The sequence below is a fragment of the Hemibagrus wyckioides genome, linkage group LG16 (genome assembly GCF_019097595.1).
Source record: "Hemibagrus wyckioides isolate EC202008001 linkage group LG16, SWU_Hwy_1.0, whole genome shotgun sequence".
Classification (NCBI taxonomy): Eukaryota; Metazoa; Chordata; class Actinopteri; order Siluriformes; family Bagridae; genus Hemibagrus; species Hemibagrus wyckioides.
In genome coordinates, this window is record NC_080725.1 from 10,265,763 (window position 1) to 10,287,825 (window position 22,063).

At 38.6% G+C, this 22,063-nt stretch overlaps 2 protein-coding genes across 10 annotated transcripts in view; one reads left to right on the forward strand and one right to left on the reverse strand.

The window, feature by feature from the left end:
• ogdhb (oxoglutarate dehydrogenase b) overlaps positions 1 to 11,370 on the forward strand; it is a 23,666-nt gene extending 12,296 nt beyond the window's left edge. For 4 of the 6 annotated variants that reach the window (XM_058411572.1, XM_058411570.1, XM_058411571.1 and 1 more), the window contains 19 exons: positions 497 to 612; positions 1,217 to 1,371; positions 1,533 to 1,679; positions 1,810 to 1,900; positions 2,691 to 2,870; positions 3,975 to 4,103; positions 5,115 to 5,294; positions 5,402 to 5,554; positions 5,698 to 5,800; positions 6,005 to 6,133; positions 6,213 to 6,363; positions 6,453 to 6,580; positions 6,997 to 7,175; positions 7,254 to 7,325; positions 7,413 to 7,538; positions 8,073 to 8,145; positions 8,468 to 8,631; positions 10,248 to 10,402; positions 10,486 to 11,370. In XM_058411572.1, coding sequence (XP_058267555.1) covers positions 497 to 612; positions 1,217 to 1,371; positions 1,533 to 1,679; positions 1,810 to 1,900; positions 2,691 to 2,870; positions 3,975 to 4,103; positions 5,115 to 5,294; positions 5,402 to 5,554; positions 5,698 to 5,800; positions 6,005 to 6,133; positions 6,213 to 6,363; positions 6,453 to 6,580; positions 6,997 to 7,175; positions 7,254 to 7,325; positions 7,413 to 7,538; positions 8,073 to 8,145; positions 8,468 to 8,631; positions 10,248 to 10,402; positions 10,486 to 10,606 — 2,552 coding nt within the window. In that variant the 3' untranslated portion in view covers positions 10,607 to 11,370. Of the gene's footprint in view, positions 1 to 496; positions 613 to 1,216; positions 1,372 to 1,532; positions 1,680 to 1,809; positions 1,901 to 2,690; positions 2,871 to 3,974; positions 4,104 to 5,114; positions 5,295 to 5,401; positions 5,583 to 5,697; positions 5,801 to 6,004; positions 6,134 to 6,212; positions 6,364 to 6,452; positions 6,581 to 6,996; positions 7,176 to 7,253; positions 7,326 to 7,412; positions 7,539 to 8,072; positions 8,146 to 8,467; positions 8,632 to 10,247; positions 10,403 to 10,485 lie in introns of those variants that run through there. The other 2 variants (XM_058411574.1, XM_058411575.1) reach the window with 2 other exon arrangements.
• Positions 11,236 to 21,190, reverse strand: pargl (poly (ADP-ribose) glycohydrolase, like). 4 transcript variants are annotated; one of them, XM_058411579.1, is made up of 16 exons: positions 21,050 to 21,190; positions 15,956 to 16,240; positions 15,656 to 15,742; positions 15,470 to 15,562; positions 15,319 to 15,390; positions 14,889 to 14,972; positions 14,603 to 14,763; positions 14,100 to 14,179; positions 13,871 to 13,943; positions 13,722 to 13,797; positions 13,413 to 13,560; positions 12,669 to 12,747; positions 12,343 to 12,451; positions 12,151 to 12,259; positions 11,919 to 12,047; positions 11,236 to 11,792 (listed from the first exon to the last, which is right to left on the reverse strand). In XM_058411579.1, the coding sequence occupies exons 2-16, from the start codon at positions 16,238 to 16,240 to the stop codon at positions 11,686 to 11,688; spliced, it is 1,692 nt and encodes a 563-aa protein (XP_058267562.1). In that variant the 5' UTR covers positions 21,050 to 21,190; the 3' UTR covers positions 11,236 to 11,685. The 4 variants fall into 4 exon arrangements, with proteins under 4 accessions (XP_058267562.1, XP_058267561.1, XP_058267559.1 ...); XM_058411578.1 differs by lacking the exon at positions 21,050 to 21,190 and adding an exon at positions 20,861 to 20,905; XM_058411576.1 differs by lacking the exon at positions 21,050 to 21,190 and adding an exon at positions 20,214 to 20,590.
• Positions 21,191 to 22,063: the final 873 nt, after the last annotated feature.

Sequence of the window (22,063 nt, forward strand, 5' to 3'; positions counted from 1 at the left end):
CATCTGATATGGTGCAGTGTTATTTTCTAATGTTCTGTGAAACACAGACACACGCCTTCGGGAGCACGGTATGTACAAAGGAATGTTCTTGTTTTGGTGCACATGCAGCTGGTATTTAGTGACGGTTTGCCTGGAAAGGTGCCTGGAAAGGTGTTGACCTTTCACCTTGACTGTAAAATGGAACGAGAAACTTCTAGAAAGCATGTGAATGTTCCAAGGCAGTTTTTGGAATGTTACATTGAAAAAGTGACCAAGAAATCAATTGAATTCATGTTCAGAGCCCAATATAAAATACTCTATCCATCCTCTCCTCACTTTTTTCCCCCTTTCTTTTCCCCCTTTTCACATTCTCTGCATGTGTCAGCTTTTCTTGTGGTGTGTTCATGAAATTCTGTTGTATTTTGTTACTCCTTTAACACCATTCTGGTTTGACTTTTTTGGAACGGCTGTCCAATGAATGTCCATTTTGTCTTCACTGTCTTATCTGCATGTTCAGGGTTTTATGGTTTGAGCGATTCGGACCTGGACACAGTTTTCCGACTTCCCACCACCACCTTCATTGGGGGCAGTGAAAGCGCTCTGCCACTCAGGGAGATCATCCGCCGCTTAGAGGTACGACCCTTTCTCTTCTCATGTTGGAGTGAAATTGCCACTTTACAACAGTGCTGATGTGAAATGAAAGCAAGATACATTCAGTGATCAACAACATATTTCTTCTTAAAAAACAACTCCAGAAAGCTTTGTGCACTGTAATAACGTACTGTACTGTAATAATGTATTAAAATATTCTTGTTATGTAATAGAAATGAAATAATGCAATAAAATAAATCGGGATATTTAAGTAATGGCTGAATAGTATGAAATAATAAACATTTATACCACATGACTGTTTGTCACTTCTGATTGGTCAGAAGATGATGCTTTTCCATAACAGCAGCTTGAGCAGTAGTAGATGTGTAAGAAATGCATCTCGTCCTTTAATACAAAATAAAAAACACTGTTATTGGAAAATGATTTTTACTACAGCACAGCCTGTCGTGTTTTAATTTTGACTTAAATGTACCAATAGAAAGTTAGAGTTCATGCTGAACTGTCCTTTTTTAAACCTTGTGTTCCCTTTAAACATTTCTTGCATGACTGTGAAAGGATTTCAGGTATTTCAGGCCTTTGCCCTGGAATAGTATAATGATGTGTAAATGCTGCCCCCTGCTTGCAGATGGCATACTGTCAGCACATAGGAGTGGAGTTCATGTTCATCAACGATTTAGCCCAGTGCCAATGGATCCGGCAGAACTTTGAGAAGCCTGGCGCAATGCAGTTCACTCCAAACGAGAAACGCAATCTTTTAGCCCGCATGGTCCACTCTACTAGGTGGGTGAAATTTTGCCCCTTTCAGCTGATTGTTAATTAAGTTTTTTAAAGGTAATGGTATTGCATACAGTAGGTTTTTACAAATGTAAACATTTTAGTTGGATACCCCTGCTGTTGATCATACTATGTATAATATGGTAGGTTTTCTCTATTTCTAAAAGGTTTGAAGAGTTCTTACAAAGAAAGTGGTCCTCAGAGAAGCGTTTTGGACTGGAGGGATGCGAAGCACTCATCCCTGCACTCAAGACAATCATTGACAAGTCGAGTGAGAACGGTGTAGAGAATGTAATCCTGGGCATGCCCCATAGGTACCTCAAATTTCTTCCTCACTTTATTTTAAATGTTTGCTGCATTTTAGTTATAGCACAATTTGAGTAAGTTTGATTAAGATTGCGTGCATCAAACGTGTATCACGTGAGTATTTCTTTTTCCCAACAGAGGACGTTTGAACGTACTGGCCAACGTCATCCGTAAAGAGCTGGAGCAGATCTTTTGTCAGTTTGATTCCAAGCTCGAGGCTGCTGATGAGGTTGGCATTTTTTTTTTGCACACTAGTCATGACTGCTCATAACATTGAATATCTATTTTTATTACAAAACTAAAAAAAGTGCATTTTCATTAGGAAATAATGACCATACAGAGTGATTTTTGGAGCTGACGCAAAGCTAATTCACTAAGGTGTCAATAGGGCATTGTTAGGCTGTTGCTATGGTATCAGGTGTTTCCAAACTTGTATTTAGGTGGCCAAATGAGCAATCCATCTCAGACATATGGTATGTGAGAACCATGTACATGAACTTAACCACACTTTCTTGGAATGAACGATTGGCAGGTGTCAGCCACGGCCTTTATAGAAGTCAGATTATTTATTTATTTATATTTATATATATATATATATATATATATATATATATATATATATATAATTTATTTATTTATTTATTATAAGATTGGTTTGTTCACTCTATCAATTTTATCATATTATGTGATATCCCATATCAAATCTATCTATCTATCTATACACACACGCAGGTTTGCAAACAATTTTCTTGTAGCAGTACATTTGTTAATAGTGATTCATGTTTGATGATTTATATTAAAAACCATTACAAATAATTTATGATTTAATATTACATTTTGCCTAGCCCCAGTCACACAATTGTAAGTAAACACAAAATGAATGGGAAGAATAAAATGAACCAGAAATGCAACCTGCAGATATTTCTTGCTTACCCTTTGGCAGTCGAAACAGGATTTAGAACATTGTCAGCATTTCATTCTGCGTTCTTTCACTTTTCCTTCTGTTGTTTGTCTGTCAGGGTTCAGGTGACGTGAAGTATCATTTGGGGATGTATCACAGATGTATTAACCGTGTGACCAACCGCAACATCACCCTGTCGCTGGTGGCCAACCCATCTCACCTGGAGGCAGTGAACCCGGTAGTACAGGGCAAGACCAAGGCTGAGCAGTTCTACTGTGGAGACACTGAAGGCAACAGGGTCTGCATTCTGCTATCTGTCTTACAAACCCAGACTGCTTAGGCTTGTAACTCTCAGGCTGTACATTTTCTAACATAAATTTCACAGTTTGATTATCTCAAAAATAATAAAAAAAAAAAAAACCTATTCAGATCCTATATGCTGCTTAGCACAGACTGTTCGATAAAGTTTTCTTTTAAAAGCTTATGAAAACACAATCCTCAGGCAAGAGCTGCATACTCCACTTTCCAAAAATATGTCCATATCAAATATAATTGCCTGTTCAATCCTAAGTCATTATAAGGGGGCAGAGTCATCCTAGAAGCAACACGCTCACATCAGGTAGAACTATAGGATATAGGTTTCACTCTAAGGGAACAAACTGTGCCAGCAAAAATGCCTTCCACAGCAAAACTGAGTCATCAGACCCCCAGTACCTTTCTCTTGGTGAAATCCACTCATGCTCTCGCCCACTTGTCGGGAATATGGTTGAATAATGATGACTCATCTGACTGTTCTGAATCACTTATCTCTGTAGACCAGTGCCTTTGGTTTTTACACCACTGAACTCTTAGATGTGCATTTGTCTTTGTAACATGGTGCTTATCCACTGCAGCCCTGCTAGAACATCCCTCCCACTTTATGCTTTTCCTAACGACCCAAAATGACATTTCTGTCTCATAAATGTCTGTTGCTCTTCTGTTGTTGAATGTGTGCTTTCGACCACAGTTTCCAACCCTATACACTGATCTTTTCTTGTAGATTTAAATGCAGATGTTACTTTAGACCATAGTCACTGTACAAGTATTGAAACACAGCCAGGCAAGTCATGTGTGTGCTACAGAGCATTTTAGGATATCACGTGGTACGCCTGTCTTAAAGCATCTATATCTATATCTTTCTTCTGTCAGTGCTTCAGGTTTTTCCTGTAATTTGTCACCAGTCTATATGTTGTTCCCACTTTCATTCTGTGGAATCCTGCCTGTCTAGCTTATCGCTTTACGAGAACACTTGCAGCATCTTTAATGCCTGAACCTGCTTCAGTGTAGCAGATTACGTTGTTACAGCAAAAAGTGGATATTTGAATGTTCTAAACACAACAGACCTTTCTATGGCTTTCCACAGGTGATGTCTATTCTGTTACATGGAGATGCAGCATTTGCCGGGCAGGGCATCGTGTATGAAACCTTTCACCTGAGTGATCTTCCCTCCTACACCACTCATGGCACAGTCCATGTGGTTGTCAACAACCAGGTGTGTCGTCCCCCCCCATCTGCTTATTTCAGAGGCTCTACTCGCCTAAGTATATTACAGCAAATATTCAGCTGTAGCTGTGCCAACTGTGTTTGTAATAAAGTCCACTTAAAAACGTAATCTGACAGTTTATTAATATTCTACAACCACTTTGTGGACTCAAAATGAAACACAATGACAAACTGAACACAACAGGACACATACAGTATCTCACACAACTATTTACACATTTTTGTAAATAGTTTATTACATCTTTTCATGTGACAACACTGAAGAAATGACACTCTGCTACAATGTAAAGTAGTGAGTGTACAGCCTGTATAACAGTGTAAATTTGCTGTCCCCTCAAAATAACTCAACACACAGGCATTAATGTCTAAACCGTTGGCAACAAAAGTGAGTACACCCCTAAGTGGAAATGTCCAAATTGGGCCCAAAGTGTCAATATTTTGTGTGGCCACCATTATTTTCCAGAACTGTCTTAACCCTCTTGGGCATGGCTGTGTGTTGAGTTATGTTGAGGGGACAGCAAATTTACACTGTTATACAGGCTGTACACTCACTACTTTACATTGTAGCAGAGTGTCATTTCTTCAGTGTTGTCACATGAAAAGATATAATAAACTATTTACAAAAATGTGAGGGGTGGTACTCACTTTTGTGAGATACTGTGGGTTCAACGGATGTTTTTCCGCTTTTGTTTCTTTTAAACATTGTGAACATTGTCAAGCTCTCTGCTACTCTAATCGCATGTACGATTTCTACTTTGCTGCTACACTAAAGAAGCTATGGTATGAATGAATACACTCGCATCAGCTTTGGTCTCTTAAAACTGGTAGTGATCTTTAGAAATTTGTCACCCCCTCAGATATCAATCAATCCACTAAGTGCAAATGCCAGTGCTTCAAATCTTTTCAGGATGCAATCCAAATATATGCATTGAAGACTCTTTACTGATTACTTGGACCTTACATATAGGAATAGTTCCAACCCTCAACATCTTTTGTTTAGATTGGTTTCACCACTGACCCACGTATGGCTCGATCTTCTCCCTATCCCACTGACGTGGCCCGGGTGGTCAATGCCCCCATCTTCCACGTCAATGCCGATGACCCCGAAGCTGTGATGTACGTGTGTAAAGTTGCTGCCGAGTGGAGGGCGACGTTCCGTAAAGACGTGGTGGTGGACTTGGTAAGTTTCTTACTTGAAAAGGAACATTTATGCAATTCTAACATTTATCTGTTATCACAACAATTTACATCCCATGTTTACATCTCAGTTTCTTCTCTGACTTGTAGGTATGTTATCGGCGGAATGGCCACAACGAGATGGATGAGCCAATGTTCACACAGCCACTGATGTACAAACAGATTAAAAAGCAGAGCCCAGTGCTGCAGAAATATGCAGAGAAGCTCATATCAGAGGGAGTTGTCACCAGGCAGGAGTATGAGGTCAGATGGCAGGATGTATAAAGATGTGGTGATCGCACACAATTCAGCAAATAAAGACAAACATAATCTGCATTAAATACACTATAGTTATTATAATATTCTGGAAAATATTAAAGCAAATGTTCTTAACTGTTCGTAATTAGGAAGAGATCACTAACTATGACCAGATCTGTGAGGAGGCTTACGCACGTTCCAAAGACAAGAAGATCCTCCACATCAAACACTGGCTTGACTCTCCCTGGCCTGGTATGTGTTTGTGTGACAGTGTGTCATGAATTAAAGCTCTCTAATACTACAATTTTTTGCTTCATAACAATTTTCGAGGTAATTTTCCACTCCACCATGCCCGAACCAAAGCTTTTCACATTATTTGCTTGTGTACATGTGAATAAGATGCATGTGTTCTAGCTGTAGTCTCATTGAGTTAAATGGGAATGAATGGGTGTGCAGATTTCTTCACTCTGGATGGCCACCCTAAGAGCATGACCTGTCCATCAACCGGCCTGAAAGAAGAGCAGCTTGCCCACATCGGAAAAGTGGCTTCCTCTGTGCCTGTTGATGACTTCACTATCCACGGAGGTGTGTTTGAGGTTCACCATTCTCACATGTAACAGACAGTAACCTTCTCAGATCTCAATCCATTTTTTTGCTCTTCAAGGTCTGAAACGCATCCTGAAGAGCAGAGAGGCGATGGTGGAGAACCGGACAGTGGACTGGGCCCTGGGCGAGTACATGGCCTTCGGCTCGTTGCTGAAAGAGGGTATCCATGTGCGGCTTAGCGGCCAGGATGTGGAGAGAGGCACCTTCAGGTTCTGCTCACATCAGAGTAGATTATTTACCTCTGACATGTCAGATTGTTAGTAGTTACACTAATGGACTCTCTTTGTCCTGACCACAGCCACCGCCACCATGTACTGCATGATCAGAAGGTAGACAAGAGAACCTGCATCCCTATGAATCACATCGACCACAACCAGGCTCCTTACACTGTGTGCAATAGCTCGCTGTCAGAGTATGGGGTACTAGGTAAATCTTTACATTTCAGATTACATGACATGGAAACTATCCTTGCTTTTTTAAAAAGATGTCATACTTAAACTAGAACTGTATTTCAGATCGCATTATCAACTGTCCAGACATGTACACAAATTTAGATAAGCAAATAATGGGTTGTCCCCTTTTGTATTAATTGTTCTGTCATGCAGCACAGATGAAAAGCTTGTAGATGAAGAGTTTGTCTTTAGTGCTATTCCTGTCCAGTTCATTAAAAACTACATTAAAAGGAATGTTAATTTTTTAAAATGTTAATTCCACTGAATGCAGTCTGGCACTGTTTGTTCCACCACATACATATATTTGCACCATTTTAATGCAAACCGGGTGGTTATTAGGTTATTAGTCGTCTTCCTATCAAATATAAATATTACCCCATCCCTGTTTAGGCTTTGAGCTGGGCTTTGCGATGGCTAGCCCTAATGCACTAGTGCTTTGGGAGGCACAGTTCGGAGACTTCCACAACACAGCCCAGTGCATCATCGACCAGTTCATCTGTGCAGGCCAGGCTAAGTGGGTGCGCCAAAATGGCATTGTCCTCCTGCTTCCCCATGGCATGGAGGGAATGGTATGTTCCAATTATCCTTGTATATTCTGTCTTGATTTTAATTTCTGGCCGTTCATAACAAACGGTTGATTTTCCTAGGGTCCTGAACACTCCTCTGCTCGCCCGGAGCGCTTCCTTCAGATGTGCAACGATGACCCTGATGTTTTCCCTGTAAGTCTCGCACAATATGCTTCTACAATGGTGTAACAGACAGCCTATTTTGTATGTCTTTGCTCATGCTGTTAATGTTCATTTCAGAAAATCACAGCTGGCTTTGAGGTACAGCAGTTGTATGACTGTAACTGGATTGTGGTGAACTGCTCCACCCCTGCCAACTACTTTCATGTGCTCAGGAGGCAGATCCTTCAAGCATTCCGCAAACCTGTGAGAGCCTGAAATGACACGCATTGCTATTCAGTACCTAAAGTTCACTAGAATTCTTGATGTTTACATGTATTCTACCAACTACTGTGATAACCAGTTTACCCAATTTGCTTTTAGGCTTCTGAAAAGGCTTAAGAGATTTAATGTTAAACTTTAAACTTAAGATGTTTAATTTAATTACATTAAAAATCAAATGATGGCAGGAAAAATGTTGCCTACACAGAAAATACAGACTTTTACAAGTATACAGTGTAAATGCTAGACTATTATCTTGCCGAAATTAGTGATTCTAGCTTGATACTACTTAATTCAAGTGAGCTGACCCTTTCTGCACTCAATTAATATGCACCTTTTGAATTAATTTCCTGTTAAAGTTTCTAACCATGTTTTTTGTCTTCTTTTAGGGTCACTTTACTAATACATACATACTAAGACATTTATTTTAGTGTAATGCACTTCTAAAATGAACAAAAATATAATCTCTCTAAAACATGACAATAAGTCTTATTTTTCTTATCATTCTTGCATTTACAGCTAATTATATTTACCCCCAAATCCTTGTTACGCCACCCGGAAGCTAAGTCCACATTCGATGACATGCTCCCTGGTGAGTGCTCTCAGTACAGGCTTATTTCATTCCAGACTGGATTTGACACATAGTTTTCTGATGAAATACTTGGTGCCATCATATCTGGGATATTTTGCATGCAAGTATTTGCAGAGAGCAAACCCCAAGAAGCACTTTCTAGTTGTTAGTGAAAAATTACGGGAAGCAGTGTCACATTTCAGTATCACTGAGCCCTATTGTTATTGCATTGAAAATGAGCATATTGTGTATCCCTAAGTAACCTTTACCCTTGTTGTTTAATCACTAAACATATATCCATTATTTTTGTGTTAACATTTTGGTGCTGATTGAATGCATATAGGCACACACTTCAAGCGTTTGATCCCAGAAGAGGGCCCAGCATCCCAGAATCCAGCTGGAGTGAAGCGCATTATCTTCTGCACTGGCAAGGTGTATTATGACCTGATCAAAGAGCGCAAGAACAAAGAAATGGACGCTACAGTGGCTATTTCCCGCATCGAACAGGTGCTATACACAGATGCACTTATGTGAGGAATTTAATTCTGCAGTCATGTACAGTGGATATAAAAAATATATATCTACACATCCCTGTTAAAAAAAGGTAGGTTTTTGTTGTGTAAAAAAAATGAAACCAAGATAAAGTATGTCAGAGCCTTTTCCAACTTTTCTGTGAAATTGCACCCAATATGTTCAAGTGGAAAACTTTAGGAATGTGGCAGTGTTCAGAATCAACCAATCACATTCAAACTCATGTTAAATATTAATTAGTATATACCTTCTCATCAGTTAAAGTGACTGATTTAAGCACAAATGACGTACAAAGGAAGCTGTTCCTGTAGGATTTTTCTGATCATTTCTGATTCTAAAAGCCACAAACAGCTTACAAAGCAGTTTCTCAACTCATTGTTGAAAAGATATCAGTTAGGAGAAGGTTACAAAAACCATACAAGACATTGAATATACCATGGAACGCTTTAAAGACAATAATCAACACGTGGAGAATATATGGCAGAACAGTGAAATTACTAAGAACAGGACATGCCCCTAAAAAACTGGTCAGGGAGGCTTTCAAGATGCCTTCAGCAACATGTAAAGAATTGCAGCAACTTCTGGTAATTACCAGTTGCTCCCTACATGCGATGATAATTGAATGTCCACCCAAGCCTGGATAAAGTTACATCTTTACAAAAAAAACCAAAAAACATCCAGTCTCCCAGAAGCATGTGGAATAATGGCTTTATGGTCTGATGAAACCAAAGTTGAATGTTTTGCCCATAAAACACAGCAGCATCATTAAAAGAACACCATCCCCACTGTAAAGCATGGAGGTGGCAGTGTCATGCTTTCAGGCTGCTGTTTTCAGCTGGAAGTGGCTTTAATCAGGCTGGAGGAAATAACATGTAGCGCCAGATACCAGTCAGTTTTGGGGCAAAACCTTAAGGCTTCCGCTAAACCATTTAAGATAAAGAGGAATTTTAACCCTCGACAATGACACGGAGCACACCCACAAATCAACAAAAGAACGACTTCACCAAAATAAGATCAAGGTTTAGGAATGGCCCAGCCAGAGTCCAGCTCTAAATCCAGTCGAAAAATCTGTGCTTCTGGAGGAAAGATCTGCCTAAGTACAGATCTGCCAAACTGATCGACTTATACCCAAAAAAGATTGAATGCCGTGTTAAAATCTAAAGGTGCTTCAACTAAGTTTTAGTTTAGGGGTGTGCACACTTATACAACCATGTTTTTGTGCATTTTTTTTTTTTCTTTTTTCCCTTAAAATGATTCATGTTGTTTTTCACTTTAATATGTAGCTTGCAATTTCACAATATAAAGGTGGAAAAGTTTCTGACATGATTCATCTTGGTTTAATTTCACAAAATCATCCCATTTTTAACAGGGGTGTGTAGACGTTTTACATCCACTGTAGTTCTTGAGGGCTGCAGTGATGGCAGAGAATCATTTGTGGTTGTTAAAATTGAATTTATCCACACACATGTACACAGCTTGGTTTTCCTGTTTCCTGAGCCTTGGCAAGACAGAGAGAAATGGGGAGGCTGTAAATCCTACAGAAAAACGTCTTTTTATAATGTTTTTTTTTTTATATATATATAATTTTGCAGCTCTCTCCGTTCCCATTTGACTTGGTGAAAGCAGAGGTTGAGAAGTATCCGGAGGCTGACCTGGTGTGGTGCCAAGAGGAGCACAAGAACCAGGGCTACTACGACTACATCAGACCGCGTATCCGCACCACCATCGCCCGCACACGTCCTGTCTGGTAAATATTTCTCCACCTCTCTGGAGTCTTTCTTTTTTTCTCCTCATGATTCTGGAATTAATGTGTGTTTCTCTTATGCTCAGGTACGCTGGTCGTGAGCCTGCTGCTGCCCCGGCCACTGGGAACAAGAAGGCCCATCTCATAGAGCTGGATCGTTTCCTGAACACAGCCTTCAAATTGGATGCCTTCCAAGATCAGCCTTAAACATCACTCCACCAAACACCCCCCCCCTTCCCTGCAGAGAAATGCGGCATCCAATCATCTCCATCTTCATCTTCATCTTCATTCTCCAGACACAGATATAATGGAACTGTTTCCCAGTCATTACACTGGCACCGTCTCTGTATTGCTACAGCAAGGAAGCATCAGAGATTGTAAGACCGACCGGCTAGACTTTGGTGCAATAATTCCTATTTAAATTAAATTCAAAACACTGGCTGCTTTGAAACTGAGGACATTGCAGCTTTTACTGCTGACATGGTGCATGAACCAACAGGCATTTTAGACTTTTTTTTCCACTTTTAGATGCTATTTATGTACCAAAATACGACATATCCAAACATGCGTACCACTGAAGGCTAGGTTTTAAGTGAGAGTGGAAGGAAACAGATTGAACCTGTGGATCTTGTTTTTAACGGACTGCGAATGGAATTTTATGAATTTATTTAATTTCGTTGACCAGCTGATTGTACCCAAGGCCCATTTGTCTTCTGTGGCTATAACTCAGGCAAAAAGGAAAGTGGGAAAGCAAAGTATATAGCTCTTGTTATTTCTATCCTTCTCGATCCTCTTTATCTGACCTCTGAAACAGAACACTCAGGAGACTACTCAAGAAAGATGAAATCTCCTTTTATTGTCAAACAGGATGTCAAACAAACCTCTACAAAACTAGCGACTTTAATTTATTTTCTTAATATTGTATGTTGCACTCTTAAAATACCTCATTCAATAAAAGCAGCTTGGCTTCATGGAGATTTTCTTCCATTCTTTTCTTAGACCGATCATACAGTGTTGCAATTAAAAGAATTAAAATTTAAGAAATCGTGACACAATATACCTTATTAAAAGTATGATCTACACTACATTACATTTATTTCCCCCTAATGAAAATCACATTAAAACAGTTTTATAAAGTGCCTTGAACTGATTTTCATTTGTGTTTCTGCTGTGGTTAAATGTAAACCCTGCAACCAAAATCAAACCCCATTTAAAGTTTTCTTTCACTAAAAGAAATACAGTATTGAAGTAATATTTTGTATTGCTTCCCATCAAACTACAGGTTTTCACAAGTTACTGGAGTTAATCTTCTCACTGATGTACTTGAACACATTCTTCACTTTGTGATGATGACTGAATTCACAGTAATCCTGCAGCAGATTGTATAACTTGCCTGTGGAAGGACAGAGACTTTTATTAACAGCTGGAATGAAACGCTGCATGCTATTATTACCACTACAGTGATATGTTTATGCGAGATAAATGTGCTAGCATGTTTCAATACTGTTGTGCTACTCACCCACGGTCATCTTGTGAATTTTCAGTAACTCGTGCATTCTCTGCAGCTCCTCTGCCTGCTTCTTATTGTTAAAGGTGAAGTAGGCCAAGTCTCTCTGAGCCACAGCTGCAGCCATCATCTGGATAAGAGCTTTCACAGGACAGTAAGAGATCAAGTAAAAACAAAAAATTTAAATGATAATATCTATTACAAGCAGCATAACATGATGTTTTGAGCACGAACTGCTGATTACCTTTGAGCATTGGATCGCCTTTAAAAGCTCCGCATCCCCAGTTGCCAGTTGCAATAGCGGGAGTGTACTCGATAGGAATATTTGGATCGTTCCTAAAACCGACGTACGCCTTTAAAAACAAAGATGAAGAATAAAGTTCAGCCCGCTCAACACAAGGTCCAAAATTATTGTTGTTACAGAGAGACAGCTGACCTTGAGGAGTTCTCGTTTTATGCTTGTCTCGGTGAACTGCAGTTTTGAGTCTTTAAAGTTGGTTGCATCAATGGCAACAATCTGACAGTAACGCCGCTTCCATTCGTCCCTATAACAAAGCCACGGGGTTAAAACCTACTTTTACTCGATGCTAGTAACTGAGGCATAATGGACAGCTGGAGAATATTCTCTCCAGCTCAATAATCAATTATTACAATATCAAAATAAATGTATTTACAAATAAATTATGCAGATGCAATACTAATAATATGCAAATGCCTTGAATTTATCTCCAGTGAACTGCATTTTCTTGCGTAGGCGTTTACCTTTTTGTGTTGTCTGTATGGGGGCTGTGCCAGACAAAGCTATCGCTGTAGCCGAGGGTATTGCTGTATGTCTGAACACCTGCAAAAGACATTTTTTTTTAAATTATTATAATTATTTTTAGTTTATGTCTATTATATAGTTTAGTTTACATGGCAGTGTCCATCATGACAATGTCCTTAACATGTGACACCTGAAAACATTTGAAGTGTCAGTGAATGATTTATTCTGACCACACTTTGACACTAGACTTTAGAATCAAGAGTGGCTTTTTTTTTTAAAAAAAAAAACTCTTGTACTGAATTATTCTAGTAGACAAGTTTTATATCACTACAACCTTAACATCACTATATCTGTGTCTCTGAAAGGATTATACTCCACCAGTTACACAAGTTTCACTTAATTCAGGTTTAGCTTACTTGTTTTTAAGTGAAACAGGTTTCCTTTTGGGTTAAACAGCATTTGTAAAATATTTCTCTAATGCGTATGCTTCCTTGTCAGGTGCTCATTTTGATGTTTCTTAGAAATCCACCTACTTTCACCTGAATGCTGAAATTGAAAAGTCTAATCCAAAATTAACTGCTATTGATTTTATTTTAAATACACATTTCTAGTTTCATTTTGTTTGTATCTTGTGTCATTACTCAGGATCGGTTATCGGCACCCAAATACTTTTAGTTTAAGATGACGGAAATTTTTATGCCACCTCAGAAAGCTTCCACTAGCCTACTGGACCTGGCGCCTACCTGTGATCTTCAGGCATTCGTTGTCGGAAAGCCTTTCAGTGAAAAGCCTAGCCACGATCAGTTCGGGGCACTGCAGGAAGCGAATCTCTTCCTGTACCAGTCCTCGCCCGAGCACTCCTCCACCTATCAAATCTGCAGCAAAGTCCACCTTTCCAGAATGAGAGAAAGAGATTGTGGTGCTGTTTCACTATTTACAATAGTAACTGCTCAAATTCAAACAAACTTAGTTCTTTATTATAACATAAATGATAACTAACATGATCAGTAACCTGCAAAATGTAACTTGGGTGGCGAGTTGGAAAGACTAACCTGCAGCATGCCTTTGCCCTCCTTCTCGATGAAGCCATTGTCATACACGCAGAGGTTGGTCAAATTCTCCGTCCGCCTAGAAGTCAAACTGATTTGGTGAGAGCTTGCGTGATTGCACTGACTTCACAAACCAACTGAAAGTCACTTACTTATTCCATTCAGGGTATTCAGAAGAAGAAATGCAGATTCGTTCAAAAGTGACCAGTCCATTTGGTTTGGTGCCTGTTTCACAACACAGAAAAATATTAAAGCATGTATTACAGTAAGCGTTACAGTTTTCAAAAGGACATAAAAGACGTGTGAGAATGAGGTGAGAATGTCCAGTGAGACTCCAGAGAATTCTCATTAATGATAATATTACTGAGGTGCCTTAGTTACCGTCTTCAGTTACAGTGTTGAAGTAGTGAAAAAGGGCTCTCAGCTTCTGAAACGTCCGTGGAGAGTTTTCAGCAAACAGCCTGTGCAAGAGGATGATGATGAAGCCTTTATTTTTGTCACATATACTTTTACAGAAGAGTGAAATTCTTTTTTTCCCCACATATCCCAGCATTGGAAGTTCACTGTGCAGCCAATACAAACTGGTCAAATGATCTACTCTGTCTATAACTGTTAATACTAAAAGAATAAAAGATTCTTATGTAGTTTTGTTTTCTTTTTTGCTTTGTTTTAGTTTTTGAGTTAGGGAAGATCTTTTGGTTCAACCCTGACCTTCCCCTCGAGTCAGTGTGAAAGGGATGACATTACTCTAGCTCAATAACAGCAATATGAGGCGAACTGTGAGCTCATGTATGTGGAAGAGGGCAGACTGCAATGCAGTTGGATTCTTATGTCTTAAGTGCTAAATAAAGAAGCACAAAAGAAAGTGAAGTGCACCGTGATACCTGCTGAAGTTGATGGTGGGGAAATTGCTGTATTCACTGCCGTGATGGCTTGCATTTCTATGGGGAAAGGTGCAGAAAAACGCGTTGGCCAGCAGGCAGGAGATCTGCTCCTGGGACAGTGTTATTGCGAGGTTGCAGTTTTGCCTCAGCAAAGGGATGGGCTGCATATATGCACAAGACAGACATAAATGAACATCCCAAAATCATGAAATGACAAAACCCTATTAGGCAATAAAAGGAGAAATCTTTGCTTTGACAATGAATAAAATTCATAGGAGGTACTTACATGTTGGATGAGCTCAGGCAGCCTGAGTGCCAGGTTGGCCATTTTGAAAATCACCTTGGAAAAATCTGTCTCATGCTTTGATTCCTGAGGAATGAATTAATAAATGACCAATCAGTGTTCTGCAGAAGATATCGGTAGGTTGCTATGGAAGTACAAAATTACATCCATCGACAACCAGAGACCACAGCTGAGCAGGTGACATCTTTTTAGTAGATGATTATCAGCCAGATTGTATTGATCTCTAGCCTTTATCACTGTCTGTTTCTGAAAACAGGACTGTTATTAGCTGGTTATTTTTTGGTTAGTAGGTCACTAGGACCTCAGATGGGACACCCAAATGATATCTGATCATCTTTGTCCATCGAGAGGGCTACCAAATGGTCCAGAACAAACTTTGGGCTACATTCAGTAGCTTATTTACATCACTTACATGAGCATACATGCGAAGGGCATCAAAGTTCCAGTCTTTATTGTGGGCTTGATTGTAAGTTTTAATAGCCCCCTGAAATAACAGAAGACACTCAGTTGCTAACACTGTGCTGTATACTTTGTATATTTATGTACTATGTATATTACAATACCTCTACATCTCCTACTGAAACACCCCTATGCCTCATAAGACCATGCAGAGCTCTCTGTGTGGCTGCCCAGCGAGACTCCTTGGAATTCCCTGGCTATGAAAAAAAGCACATCATTAATGTATTCAGGTATGATGGAAATTTCCTCTATGAATTTAGTTTTAAAAGTGTTTAAATCATTACACTTACATAATGTGGGGGTAATTTCACATGCTTGCTGTCCCAAACGTGTTGTCCCCTATATGGAACTATTCTGTCATGTAAAAATTTGTTTGTCTGTTGAGATAAAATGATTTGCATGAATGGGTGAAGTTACAGTCACGTCTAACTTGCCTTTGCACGTCATTATAAGAATGTCTCTGTCACTCTCAAGAAGCTAACCTATGTCTGTCTTGAATAGCTATAAAAAAAAAACACAAGTTACAATTCTGACGCTTTTTGCCATGAATTTTTTAGGAATTTCATATTAATGTATGTAATGGCTCTTACATCGATGAGCACTGTGTGATTCCTGTTTGGACACAGTTTGTCCAGCTGCATGTGGCACTCAGGTTCTTTCTTCAGCTTTGCCTCACCCCATGTACCTCCTGGCTGTGCCTTGTCACCTGGTTTTTGCCTCGAGTCGGTGGCCTCAGTTCTGAAGCCCTCATCATGCCTTTGATTTGGGGGCGAGGGGCGTATTGGCTCTTGGCTAAGTCCTGCTCTGCTGTCCTTGGCTTGGTCTGAGTGATTGAGGCAACTGCTCACCTGAGAGCTGTCATTTTTAGAAGCCATCTGATTGGAAACAGGGTGAGAGTGGATTCAATTCTAAAGGAAAGATCATTCCTAATAGGAATTTTTGGTGAATAAGTACAAACTATTTTCATGTTGTAATGACTTCCACACCGCCTACATGCATGGAATTATATATACATATAAAAAGAACAAAATATCCCAATATCCTAAAATTTACAACCATGCAATTCCATGTTTTTCTGCCGTTTCCACCCATCAGCTAGTTCTCCCACTGGTCTATGGAAGCTTCACCTCGCAACTTATAGGACTTTGCTTTCTGCTTTTAAAATCCTGATGATCTGAAACTGAGGTCTTGTGGAGTCCATGCCTTGACGGTCAGTGGTGGGCAGTAATGAAGTAAATATAATTCCTTACTGTACTTAAGTATCTTTTTCCAGTGTCTGTACTTTACTAAAGTATAAAAAGACTTTTTACTTTCACTTAACTACATTTTAAAGTAACATACCGTACTTTATACTCAACTAAATGATCCCACATCTTTCATTATTTGTATTTAAAAGAAGAAATTACAGCACAGCAAGCAATCCAAGCTACAGCGTGCGCATTTTTTTTTAACCAATGTAGCTTTTTAGTTTTATTAAATGCAGCGAGCGCAAACAGTTCTGTAGAGCATTAAAACTGCAGTCTCACAGTCTGAAATACTGTAGTTTACATTGGAAGAAATCCCTGACCCCATCCCGTCACCTCCTGCACAACCATGGCCCGTGGCCTTACCTTCAGGATTTGTTTTAAGTTGCAGACCAGAAGAAAGTCTTTGATATTCAGATACCCGCTCTGCCCACCTCAGTAACATACGATTTCTTCTTTCATCATATTTGCAAAAACGGAGAGGTGAGCACATCCTGTGATAACCATAATGGCCATTTTCTTTAATATGAATCTAATGTTAGCTCATAGCATTGAAGAATTTTCTTGTGTATGTGAATAAATCTGTCATTATCTTAATTAAGTCGTGCATGATTATGCTTTAGTAAGCTAATGTAATCAGTACCTCCTTAGCAGTAGTCTATATTAACGTTACTGATGTTATACAGTAACACAATAACCCAATAGCTCAACTTTTATTGTTGATCTTTGACCAGTCACCAAGTAACATTTCTTTTTCATAGTTTTTTTTTTTTAATGTAATGCAGGATAAGATTACTGCACAAACGCTGTAATTGCCCATCACACACCAAAGCATTAGTTACTAAATACTGAAATATTGACTAGTGCTGAATGTGAACTTTTTTTTTCCTCTGAATCCGTAGATCAGCAAGTTTCAGTTAAATTCAATCTGTTTAGATCCTCGCTTGTCATTTGTTTAAAACTGATTCCCAGGATTCAGCATGTATTAGTTATTCTGTATAAGTTAACAATTTTTATTTTTTTGGGCAGTGATGTATATTTTCATTTTATAGGCACTTTATGTAGGAAACAAGTTACAAGCTACAGACCCTGTGTTTATATAAGGGTCCTTTTTCTTGTGTAGTGTCCAAGTACGTGCACACACACACACACACACACACACACAAGCAAGCAAATGTGTCATTTCAACAGGTACATGGTAAAGTGTTTTAATTTGCTACTATCTTAAGTATAACATGTGTCTTAACAGGAAAACCTATATGATCTCAAGTCCTGCTATTCTACAGCCCCCATGTTCCCCTTGTGCTACTGGATTTAGAATAATGTTGACTGGCATCTGTATCATGATCATTTCTCAGACCTTGTATTAACCTGTGTGCATGTGTGAGTAGAGGGACCGATTCTTCTCACATAAAACGAATAGTTAATTACATTAATTAAAAATGACAACATTAGAGTTAGGATAAATGGAGTAATTTTTACTTAAGTACATTTGGATACAAGTACTACTGTACTTTAACTCAAGTAGAAATTCAGATTAAGGACTTCTATTTTACCGGAGTAAGATCAACACCACTGTTGATGGGTCAGAGCTATTTTGCTGGCAAAAGGATGACCTGCACAATATTAGGCAGGTGGTTTTATATTATGGCTGTTTGCTATACAACTTTTCCTTTTAGTACATTTAATCATAGGAACCACGTTACAACACACTTGACTTAAAACTTTTTAAACACAGATGTAGCTGGCTGGCTGTCTGTCTGTCTTTGTGTGTGTGTGTGTGTGTGTGTGTGTGTGTGTACACTTAATTCTTAAGATACCATTTGAGACATCTTAATATAACGTTCCTCAGCTGCAGCAAACAATTTGATAAACATGGTTAACTTAACAGGGTTTCCTATGAAGTAACTACATAGAGGTTTCCAACAAAATAATTGTAGGAATAATTGTAAGAATTGTCTTCTGATTTAATATTTAGTAATATTTAGTAGTTGATCAGTATGTAGCCCTGAAACCACTCAGCATTTCCAAGGTAATGTATTCTTCAAGATTGAATTGTGAAATTATTTAGATAGATAGATAGATAGATAGATAGATAGATAGATAGATAGATAGATAGATAGATAGATAGATAGATAGATAGACAGACAGACAGACAGACAGACATACAGATAACTAGATAGATAGATAGATAGATAGATAGATAGATAGATAGATAGATAGATAGATAGATAGACATACAGACATAACTAGATAGATAGATAGACAGACAGACAGACAGTTAGATAGATAGATAGACAGACAGACAGACAGACAGACAGACAGACAGACAGACAGATAGATAGACAGATAGATAGATAGACATACAGACAGACAGACAGATAACTAGATAGATAGATAGATAGATAGATAGATAGATAGATAGATAGATAGATAGACATACAGACAGACATAAGTAGATAGATAGATAGATAGATAGATAGATAGATAGATAGACATACAGACAGATAACTAGATAGATAGATAGATAGATAGATAGATAGATAGATAGATAGATAGATAGATAGATAGACAGACAGACATAAGTAGATAGATAGATAGATAGATAGATAGATAGATAGATAGATAGATAGATAGATAGATAGATAGATAGACAGACAGACAGACAGACAGACATAAGTAGATAGATAGATAGATAGATAGACAGAAAGACAGACAGATTAGATAGATAGATAGATAGATAGATAGATAGATAGATAGATAGATAGATAGATAGACAGACATAAGTAGATAGATAGATAGATAGATAGACAGATAACTAGATAGATAGATAGATAGATAGATAGATAGATAGATAGACAGACAGACAGACATAAGTAGATAGATAGATAGATAGATAGATAGATAGATAGATAGATAGATAGATAGATAGATAGACAGAAAGACAGACAGACAGATAGATAGATAGATAGATAGATAGATAGATAGATAGATAGATAGACAGATAACTAGATAGACAGATAGATAGATAGATAGATAGATAGATAGATAGATAGACAACTAGATAGATAGATAGATAGATAGATAGATAGATAGATAGATAGATATACAGACAGACAGAGACAGATAGATAGATAGATAGATAGATAGATAGATAGATAGATAGATAGATAGATAGACAACTAGATAGACAGACAGACAGACAGACAGACAGACAGCTAGATAGACAGACAGACAGACAGACAGCTAGATAGATAGACAGATAGATAAATAGATATGTGTGGTTGTCTTTTCATGTAATGCACTAAAGTTCACTGAACCGAAGCCCACTGTGTCAACGTTGCTTTCGATTACATTAAACGATTTTTAACGAGTTTTACTTTAACTTTCGAGAACTTCTACCCGGTGTGTTAGGATCACTGCACACATCAAATCTTTTGAGAAAAACAAGTACAGAGTAGGTGAACCCAGCTCAGATGGGGTGTTTGTTACTCACAGTGTGTCGTTCAGCTCACTACAAAGGGCTGGTTTCTGAGAAACCGAATGTGAAAGTGTCAAGTCACACACACACACACACACACACACACACACAAATGTGCTGTACCTTAGACTGACATCTTGCTTGTCCGTGATTGGTACAAAAAGCTAAATATCCGATGATAAATTTCTTCATGTTAGTCGTCTAACTTCTCCACAGGAAATGCAAGACTATTTCTTTTCTTTATCTCCTATTAAACTTTACGCTACCGACGACTGTCCTTTTATATATCATTTTCATGAAGTAAAAACAAAGCGATTTAATTTCTCAAATCGCTCTAACGCAAAAGACTCTTATCCTAGCTGGGTCATGTGGTGAGAGCTATAATAAACGTCAAAACACAAACACGGTTAAAGGGTTCGGATCGTCCTGCTCTTTCTTCGACTCAACGTAAACAAATGCTCTCAGGTTTGCATGAAAAAAGCGTGTATACGCCAACGGCAGCTGGGTGGCTCAGTGTAATATACCGTATTTAATAAAAGAAATGCTTCCTTGAAATCCGGAAAAACAACATTGCCCAAGCGGTGGATAGCCTCCGTGCGCGTATATACAGGGTTATACGGTCAGTAAAAAAAACTGCTGATTGTCTCTATACTAAACTTTACGCGCACACTTTATTACTAAATACTTTAAACATTTTTCCTAGATTAGAAAATCCGTATATTATCTTATTTCTATAATGCAATACAATCATTAGAAGACTGTTAGCATACTTGCAAAAGCTGCTTTCTATTGTTCTCCATGAAGCGTACTGTGAGTGAATTTACCTCCAGATGTGATTTTTTTTCAAACCCCAAGCAGGCATGTGAGGCTCGCAGTAATGCTGTCCAGAAAGTTGCCTTACTGCTTTCAGGTACAGAATACAGTGGTCTAATATTTGTCAACTGCGGCTTTATACTTACAGACTTCCGCTTCGACTCTTAACAGTGGGCGTGGTCCTAAAAATGTTTCAAATTTCACGCTGTTTAATATTTTTCCACTGTACTGTGTAACCCCACTATTGACTCTAGTCCATCTGTTGCAATGCAGCCTGACAGACCAGAAAAAAACCCTGTCTATCATGGGAGAGTATCGAGTGTGTTGCTCTGCTCGTTACACTTTCGTTTGACATTATTTCTTCTTATCTCTCCCATGTTGTTAGTCACCTTGCAAATTCCTTCTAATTTTATCGGTGCCCAGTTTCTGATAGGATTACTATTGGCTTCATATCAGTATAAAGGCTGCCCTTTGATCCACTTGCTACTGATAAAAGCAACCTACTTTCCTAAATAGAAGTGGATTATTGCGTATGTAATAAATGCATGTATATCTTCTTCTATTCTATTCTATTCTATTCTATTCTATTCTATTCTATCTGCTCTGCACATGCCCAATCCATCTCAATCTCACCTCTCTTACTTTGTCTCCAAACTGCCCCACCTGTGTTGTCCCTCTAACATACTTCTGTAAATTTCCCTTTGGCATGAATAAAGTATCTATCTATCTATCTATCTATCTATCTATCTATCTATCTATCTATCTATCTATCTATCTATCTATCCATCCATCCATCCATCCATCCATCCATCCATCCATCCATCTACTCATTTCCAATCCTCATCTTCGTCACTCCCAGCACAAATCGCAGCATCTTCATCTCTGCCACCTCCAGCTCTGCCTCCTGTCTTTCTGACAGTGCCATTGTCTCCAAACTATACAACGTAGCTGGCCTCACTACAGTCTTGTAAATTTTCCCTTTCAACTTTGCAGGCACACTTCTATCACAAATCACTCCTGCCACTCTTCTCCACCCATTCCAACCTGCCTGTACTCTCTTCTTCACTTCTCTACCACACATTACCCTGAACAGTTGACCCCAAGTATTTAAACTCATCCACCTTCCTCACCTCTACTCCTTGCAATTGCACCATTCTGCT